Source organism: Protobothrops mucrosquamatus, unplaced genomic scaffold (assembly GCF_001527695.2).
Source record: "Protobothrops mucrosquamatus isolate PMUCROS unplaced genomic scaffold, P.Mucros_1.0 scaffold_198, whole genome shotgun sequence".
Lineage (NCBI taxonomy): Eukaryota > Metazoa > Chordata > Lepidosauria > Squamata > Viperidae > Protobothrops > Protobothrops mucrosquamatus.
This window is the reverse complement of record NW_015386274.1, coordinates 625363-634919: the sequence shown is the minus strand read 5'-3', so window position 1 is coordinate 634919 and position 9557 is coordinate 625363. Positions and strand designations below refer to the sequence as shown.

The following is a 9557-nucleotide window of genomic DNA, read 5'->3' as shown; positions in this document are numbered from 1 at the left end:
GATAATTTGCCAATACATCTGGGTCCAGGGAGGGCTTCTTAAGGAGGGGCCTCACCACCGCCTCCTTTAGGACCGCGGGGAAGGCACCCTCCCGTAAAGAAGCGTTTGTAATTCCCTGGAGCCAGGCTCGTGTTCCCTCCCGAGCTGCCAGTACCAACCAGGAGGGGCACGGATCCAATAAACATGTGGTTGCATTCAGCCTCCCCAGGATCCTGTCCACGTCCTCGGGAGCCACAGAGTCAAACTCCTCCCATACAACAGTCTCAAGACCTGCCCTTGCCTCCTCCCCCGGGGCCACCCAGTCGGAGTCCAAACCCTCTCGGATCCGAGCGACTTTGTCATATAGATATTGTGCAAATTCCTCAGCCTTCCCCGCCAGGGGGTCCCCGCCCCCCCTCAATTGAAGGAGGGAGCGGATCACCCTGAAGAGGGAGGCCGGGCGATTATCTGATGACGCAATGAGGGTGGAGTAGTAATTAGACCTCGCCACCCTCATTGCCACAAGGTAGGATCTAACATGTATCCTTACCTGTGTTCGGTCGGATTCGGTTCGGGTGGCCCTCCAACTGCTCTCTAGGCGTCTTTTCTGGCGTTTCATCTCTCTCAGCCCCTCGGTAAACCATACTAAATTATATGAATAAAAAAAGATTATGGGTGCACATATTTTTAACTTTAAAAAAATTACATATCAATAAATAAAATAAGAGCAATGTCATTAATTTTTCTAATTACCAAAATATTTTTGCTTGAAATATATGCTTAGAATGATTTTTCTGTAAACTGCTGCAGATGAATTTATTGTCACAACTTTTTAAATAAACCACTTCACCTTCCAGTGTGAAAGATAACTTTTGATAATTAAAGTAATAATCTGGCACATTTTAAAAATAATACTTAAGGCCTATTTTTCTATTATTAAAGTTTCTTGTCTGCACTCCTTCCTCCATGTACATGTTACTGAGATATATGTAATAGGCTAATTTAAGATATTACACATTTAAAATTAACAGATTAGCTAGTGTTTTGCTTTTTATTCCTCAGTCACAAGTTTTATATCATTTATCAATCTGGAATAAGGCAAAATATATCCTACCTTATAAAACTATAAAGCTGACTCAATTATTTAACTCATATAAAGGCACATAACTCTTTAAAATATAATAATGGTCAAATATCTTCTTGTTAATTTTGCAGTCTTGAATTTAGACTTTGAACAGTTCATACAGTTGTTCTATGTTATTAGAAATGGATTCATTTGATTAAAATCGTACTTTCAGGTTGACATTTTTTTATTGTTCCCTCTTCTGGCAATTAAGGGTAAAAATACCCTCGGCAATACATGGCCCTAGTATGTGACATTGTGGCAATTTGTAAACGAAGCCCAAGAGATATATTTGATAATGTATTAGATTTTTAATGAATAAATAAGAAGGAGAAGGAAATAGCCACATGAATAATTAATGCTATGTTGTAGATGCACTGACATGTAATTATGATTTATAGTAACAAAGAGTTGCCTGCTTTTTCTATATTGAATCTGAGATGGAAAACTCCTCTTTGTAGAAGAGAAATTAATCCCCATTTTTGGAAAATTTGTATCTTTAATATATGATGAGGCAGGTACATTTTTGTCCATTGTACTTTGCTTTAGGAAGTTAATATATAAATGATTCCTAATCTTCAACATTAGATCTAAAATTCTAGGACGAATTTGTGGGCTGAATTTCATAGACTTTGAAATAGGTTATTGGCAATGATTACTGGTCATCTGCCTTTGGATGGGGTTTCTCTGTTAGCTGGCAACCTTGTTGTCTCTGTCTACATGCTCACTTGTCTGAAATGCTGGAATTCTTTTTATGTTTTTCCAGCAAGCACATCAGTGGCTTGAGAGATATAATCACTATTGAACTGGAATCTTTATTACAGGAGCAAGTGTAATCTGCTACTAGCTAGAAAAGCAACAATAGAAAGATAAACACAAGTGGTTTAAAATTGACTGCTCATAAAGAGGATGACTTGGATCACCTTTCAGTTGTAAGATAGCTTTGAAATCTGTTTGAGTTCAATAGCTTTTTGCAATAGCTCTTATTTCTTTTTATTGAAATGTATATTCATTTGTTGAATTAATTTCATATAAAAGTGTTCTCTTTTATTTGTATATTTTACTGTATTCATGTTATCATTTTTGCACGTGAGCTTTTGAAATTAAAAATAGCTACATTAATATTTACTCTTTTTATTCCTGTGTAAAATATTCCTGTATTTGATCAGACATCATCCTAGGGAATTTCATTTTTTGAGAAGAAATAATGATTTTTATTACAATCTGTATACAATGCACTTCAATTTTAAAGGTTATTAAAAGGATATTTAAAATTTATAATTCCCCCCCCCTAAAATCCATGTGTGAAAGTTGAAAGTTAGTGCCATCATGAAGAATAAATATTCTTATTCATTTTATTATGCCAGTATGCATAATGACCAAATTAAACATTTCAAGTTTCATATTTTAACTATTCCAGCTGATTCTCAAATATTTTATGAGGATTAATTTAGTCAGATTTTAGTTTTCTAAATGTATTATGCAAGTTTATAAGACTGAGCACAAAGATTTGTTAATGTATTCATATATTTGCAATTCTTAAAAACTTTTAAATTAGTACATAATTTATACCACAATTAAATAATATAGAACATTTTTATTTGTATCTAGATCTTTGAACTCTGTAAAACTTGTTATTTGTGAATGTATGTTCCTTAGTGTTTCAGCAAGTTGTGAGCACATTATATGCTTCGTTACATTTTACAAATCAGTTAAAGAGGCAGGAGTTTAACCCATGTACATAAAAATAGTTTATTGATTGATGTTTGACTTTGTTTGATAATGAACAAATTGGAATTGTACAGTTCAAAGTGAAAAGTTGCAAGGTTAAATTCATTTGTAGCTTATTGGAAAGCTGTGATATTCCTTTTTGTTCCTGTTTTTTTAATGTCATAATATTAATGACAATTTCTTACTTTGGGCAGTATCTATTTTAATACCAATAGGGTCATTTTAGGATATATCCCTATTTACCTTGCAATATGTTATGTGTAATTTAGCAGCAATAATCTCTAAGTAACATATACAGAATTACTGAACACTATTAGTTCAAGATATAAAGACCACAAAAGATGTTGTGGATTATTACCTTCAAGCATTTATCAAGATTGCACTTTTCAGGAAGTTGGGGCAATAAATGGCATTATTTAAGTGGAACCCCAGACTTAAAAGAGATCTGACTTAAGACTAGTTACATTTTTATCTTGGATGTACTTGTGCAGTAAATAAAACGATAGATTTACAGTTTCATTGCTGCAACTGTTTTATAATGTCAATCAAAAGAACAATATATTGTATATGTGCTAAAGTAAAAAAAAACCTAAAGCAAATAATGTCAACTTCTATGTAATGTTAAATGTTGCTAGCATTGAACTTATAATTACTATAATATTCTAATATAAATGCAATTCTACTTGTGTCTGTGTATGCATATGTATGTGTGTGTATATGTATGTGTTATATGTATATATGTGCATGTGTGTGTATATGCTTAGAAATACCGTATATACTCGAGTATAAGCCGAGTTTTTCAGCCCAATTTTTGAGCTGAAAAATACCCTCCTCGGCTTATACTTGAGTCAATACTCGAGCTGGGCGACTGCGGCGGCGGCAGGAACACGCTGGGTGGCGGCGGCAATGATCTGGGCGGCTGCGGCGGCGGCAATGAGCTGGGCGGCTGCGGCGGCAGGAACACGCTGGGCGGCGGCGGCGGCAATGAGCTGGGCAGCTGCGGCGACGGCAGGAACACGCTGGGTGGCGGCGGTGGCAGGAACATGCTGGGCGGTGGCGGTGGCGGCGGCAATGAGCTGGGCGTCGTTGTTGTTCGGCTGGCGGTCCCCCAACCCCCGCAAGTGTATGGCCAGCCCTGTGGGGCTTGACAGCCCCGCTTTCAGATTGAGGAAGCTCGAAGCAAAAATAAAAATAAAAAGTCGAACCTTTTTTTTTAAATAAAAAAAAATTGGGGGTGATGGGCGATTTGGGAGGAGGAATTGCTGGGACATGTAAACGCGAGACAACAGCGTTGCAGGTTACCGAGTTCAAAGTTTAATTACAGACGCAACTCTTTCAATACATATGCGGGGGGAGGGGTTGGAATGGCATGGCCGCCCACCCACCCACGACCCGCACTTCTGCGGCAGAGCTCTTCCCCCCCGCTTCCCCACCCAGCTTTTCCCTTCCAGCTGACGTGGGGCGTGTTATCAACTATTGCTCCTTTGTGCAAAGTGCTACAATCGCGCGGTTACCAGAGGGGTGGGGTTGCAAAGAGGCCGATTAGCCCAGGCGTAAAAATGTGTGTGCTGAAAAATGCCCCCTCGGCTTATACTCGAGTCACCATTTTTTCCCAGTTCTTTGTGGAAAAATAGGTCCCTCGGCTTATATTCGGGTCGACTTATACTCGAGTAATAAGAATCCTTCAATAAATCTGTTGTAAATAATGTCTAAATCTGAAATTTAAAGACCCTAAAATTGGAAAAAATGTGCAGCGTAGGAACAGAGATAAGGTGTTTTTTAATTTTTAATTCCATTCCTTATCAACTTACTAATTTTGTACAGTTAGACATAGGTATATATGTCTATATATGTGTATATATATTATATATATGTGTGTGTGTGTGTGTGTGTGTGTGTGTGTGTGCGCGTGCGTGCTTCCTAATCTATTGTATTATTGCTTTACAGGAAACAATTCTACTGAAACAGAAGAGTGAACTTTTCAGGCAACATTTGTATTTTTATTGTGACAGGGAGGACCAGACTTTTAACCATGGGGAAAACAGGTAAAGTTGAAACAATAAGATAGTAAAAGAGGGAACATTAACACCAGAAGTCACAATTTCCAGACATTTAAAGTGTGACTTTTAGTTTCAGGAGTTTAATAAGATCAAATGGGTACCCCTAGTTCCTAAATTGGGAAAATTTTGACAATTAGTAATATAATTTTCTAGGATCAAAATATAATTTCATGAAAAAGAGATGTAGATGTTTGCAGAATAGCTATTGATATAAACAGTTTTTTTCTGAACTCAAATTTTAATTTGTTTTCTAGATCATGGGAAAAACTAAAACTGGTTGGGGAAATATTTAATGGCATCTGCTAGATATAATTTAATTTGTGAAAGAAAATATATTTTCATAAAATTGCAAATTTAATGTGTAAAAGTCTTTAAATATGCTGTTTTATTAAATTAATTTGCAATCAAATAGTAGGCAAACTGGATTTGAAGCTAGAAAGTTTATTTGGAATGATTTCAGTTAACAGCTGTTGACAGCTGCTTAAAAAAGTTGCACCTTTTCCTGGGATTGTATAGCTATTGCTGATAACTGAAAAAGATACATTAGGTGTAAGGAAATGTCAGCATGAGCTATTGGACGTGCTTTAAATTGCCTTTTCTTTTCTGCACCAGTCTAATAACTTGGTAGATTTTTTCCCCATAAAGTAGGCATTTTTAAAATATCTGATAAGCATTCTAAGTTGTTTCTAGCTATTAATGTCATGTCTTATATTCAAGTGTATCAATAAAAACTCACAAAAGTACCATATGCATATAATTCTGTTCACATATTTCATTATTTAACAAAATCAAAATACTCAAGTAAAATGTACTATGAACTCACATTCTGTATAGTTAGCAGCACTGCTGTCTGTAGATGGCAGAGTACCAATTACAGTAATAGGCTAATTTAGCCTTTTTATATATTAAAAATACTATTTATGTTATGATTAAAGCACTGGCTTGAAAGAGATCCACAATCTGTCATCTTTTGCCTCTTATGATGTCTGAATTGACTACTTATTCTAGTTATATTATTTCTATACTGTAAAAACATAGTACTGAAAGATATACGGTAATCATCCTTGTTTCTTCTGCAGTACATATGGCTGTCAAAAAACTTTTTCTCATTTATCTTCCTGGGTTGAAATAAATGCTCAGTAATAACAAGTGAAGAAATGTGCTAGATGAAATTTCCAGGGAGAGAAATAGCTACCCTTTTCCATTTTGCCAGTGTCAGAATATCTATTCATACTGGAGGTATCAGCCATTCAGCAACTGTGACTTTGAATGGAACTGGTTATCTTACTGCCATTGCTTCTTTTCTCCTCTAGCCATGCAGGTTTCATCTGATAATCCATTATGCATTAAATGAATGGTCTACAATGAGTTGTTCAATAACTCTTTTAAGTGTTTGTTCTATTTTGTGCTAGCATCTTCTAATCTTCCTTGCCTGGTTAAAAAGCCAAAGGTCATATTAGGTAGTTTGGTCATATTCTTTAGAATGTGTGCCTGGTGTCTATATAACACTGGATAAAAAGGATAATGTAGAATAGTATTTAGCACTTTGGATAATGTACTTAAATTGAAATCACTATTATAATTATAGAGAACACATTGTGATTATAATTTATTACATAATACTCACTGAAAGTATTTTGACTTTTAAATTTGTCAGAGTGCTTGCTTTTTTTGCATTACCCTTTGAGTTTTCAAAAGTCAATGCATTATGATAGATTTACTGCCAGATTTAATTTTAGAAATAAATCTAACAATGTAGATTCAGTTGAGAATCAATTTAGATTTCAAATATTTTGAAATAGTCTTAATGTTGCCATCTTAAGCCCAAATCCTGTATCTACTGTATTTACCTAGAAATGAATCCTATTGAGAATAATAGAATTCTGTAATGCTATATTAATAGAATTCTATATAGAATGATATTGGTAGAGGTGTATGGCAACATGTTTACAATTATGTTTATTTTAGATTTCAAGTCTATTAAAAAGACATGGCAACAGTAATCTGTCAAGGAACCAACTGTTGCATAATACAATAGTATGTGTTGTAAATGTAAAGAGAACAGATTTTGGTGTATGCAGACTTTTTAAAAGCAAACTTTCTCATCTCCTATCTTCTGCCATCCCTGAAAAATCTCTCTAAAAAGTGCCTTTTCCCAGTTTTGAATCAATCCTTTTCTTCCATTCCAGCTTTCTTGAAGATATATTAAATAGTCTCCAGTCTCAAAGGGAGCTTTTAAAGGCGAGCAGACAACTACAAGAGTGGAGGAGGGAAAAATATTCTTAGTTACATTTCCACAGATTTCAAACCAACAGACTTAATTAAATTTGAAAGTATTTCAGTTTTGGTTAATTGTTATGTAAAGTTATGCCTATAAATCCTTTTTTGCAGTATTTTTCATGCTAATGTTTAATATAATGTTTTTAAGATGATACTTTGAATCATTCTGTAAGTACAGGTCTGTCAGTTTCAAACACTTCCATAGTTGTGATTCCTTATGTCAGGCTACAGGACCTGTATTGTTGTAATACTTTGTGTGAATCTTTAGCAACGGTGACTAGACCACTTCTTATCAGAACTACATCCTGCCTCAATGTGTTCTTTCCTTCTTAGCTGGTTTTGTCAATTATTGCAATAGAGGGGAAGACTGCCATCTTGTAGAGATGGCCTTCATGGAGTTAGACAAGATTTATTACCAAAGAGATGAGAACATTATCACTGATAATAGATGGTAAGCTGAGCTCACTATCAATCAAATAGATGTAGCTTCTTTACATACCAATTCTAGAGAAATTAACACAGAAAAGTACAGTATTGGGATTTCCATACCCATTGTTCAAAACTATACTATCCAACAGTTTCAGACAATACATTTGCAATTTTTATTAACATACACTGTCCTGAACTATCTCTTTGCCAGCTCAGCCTGTACATTTGTGTGCCCACAAATACATAATGACATAGGTTTTGTTCCATGCAGACAGTGACAAAAGGCTCTTAGGAAATACTTTCACTGATATATGGATTGAGTCTTTCCTATAAATATGCCCTCGAGTAATGCTTCTGGATGTTTATAGCCTTGTAGGCTCAGCTATTGATGATCAAGGCAACTCTAGTTTATAACACTTTCTTTGGAAAAACTTTATCTGCTCAGAAATGCCCATCTGTACTACACAACTCTCATTGTGGTTTTTCTTCACAGTTCTTCACAGAGGGTGCTAGGAAGATTTTTAATATCAGTATGGAAGTAATTTATGTACCAGTGTTATTCATAACAAACCTCAGAATGAATCCTATTAACAGTTCATTGTAACTGATCTTTTTGATTCTTCACCTATTGAAACAAAGTAATATTGTAGGTGATACTTTGATTTAAATCTATGTAGCAGATCCTATAGTGGACATAATTCAGTGTTTTCTTAATCAATCACAAAAACAATTTCTCAAGGGATTTTGAATATTTCTGCCAGTAAAACTTCTAGTACTTTCAGCTGCCTTCTCTGTAATGGTATGTTTGAACTTCTTTCTACCATGAATGCTAAGTTTCTAACTTGCAAGTATTTTGCAGTTGATGCTCATCTGTTGGGTTGGTAAATTGTATGCTACAGGTAGTTCTCAGGTTACTACTGTAATAGAGCTCTAAATCATTACAGTTGTGGGTTGAAGCATCAATCAGTAAATTTCCCCCAATGGGTGTTCTTGAAGTAAATGCTAGAAAACAGCAAAAAATAAATAAATACATATTGCAGTCACATGACCGTGAGATGCTGCAAACAGTGATAAATATGTGCTGGTTGCCAAGTACCTGAAATGTGATCATGTGACCATGGTGGCGTATGCACGGCCGTTATTTTGAAAATGGATCATAAGTAGCTTTGGGGAGGTCTGTCGTAAGTTGAAGACTACCTGTATATAGACAGATGCCCCTTGGAGTCACACTGACAGAAAACCTAATCTTGCCTTCTGCATAAAATGTGTTGGAGTCCATTTAAACCAGTTTCTTATTCTCTTAATCTTTTTTCTACAAACAGCTATGATCTTAAAAAGTTCTTATATTGCAGTAGATAGATTATATCACTATATTTTCTATAAATTTACTGTTAGAAATGCTTTATTCACAATGTTCATAAAAGTAACACTCTAAGTAGGGCCTTCACACGATCTCAACATTCAACCTTTTCTAGACATCATGATTTCAGTGCTCAAGCTTGTTTGAATGCCTTCTTTAGCTGAACAGTTCTTTTTGGATTCTTCTGCCATCTGCTCCTACCATGAGCTACATTTGCTATTCCACTATATATTGGAGGCAGAGAGAATGCAAAAAAAAATAAAAATCTTATTTTTTCATGCAACTGTACCTCTTTGGGCATCTGCATTCATAAGATCCTCTCATTTTTTTTCACTTTAGGCATCCAGTTTAATAGCAATCTAAACATTTCTCCTTGGCTTGGTTAGAAATTAAGAGGAAAGGTAGGAACTATCCCCAGGATCATGCACACATTGGACAAAAGCATTTCCTGCTTAAAAAAAATGCCACAGATATGGAAGAATCAAATAAGAATGCATAGATTGCATTCAGAGATGAACACTTGAAGAACTACAATTATATTTAAAGCAGTTTGATGAGGGTGATTTTTAATTCCATTAAATGTTTTATAAATAAT

At 35.2% G+C, this 9557-nt stretch overlaps 1 protein-coding gene across 1 annotated transcript in view; it reads left to right on the top strand.

Moving 5' to 3' along the window:
* The window catches only part of LOC107295865 (sex comb on midleg-like protein 2), a 32273-nt gene that overhangs the window by 5306 nt on the left and 17410 nt on the right, over positions 1-9557 (top strand). Inside the window, exon 2 of the mRNA XM_015825203.1 lies at positions 4781-4878. Within this exon, the coding sequence (XP_015680689.1) occupies positions 4866-4878 (13 nt within the window). The 5' untranslated portion in view covers positions 4781-4865. The remainder of the gene's footprint in view (positions 1-4780; positions 4879-9557) is intronic.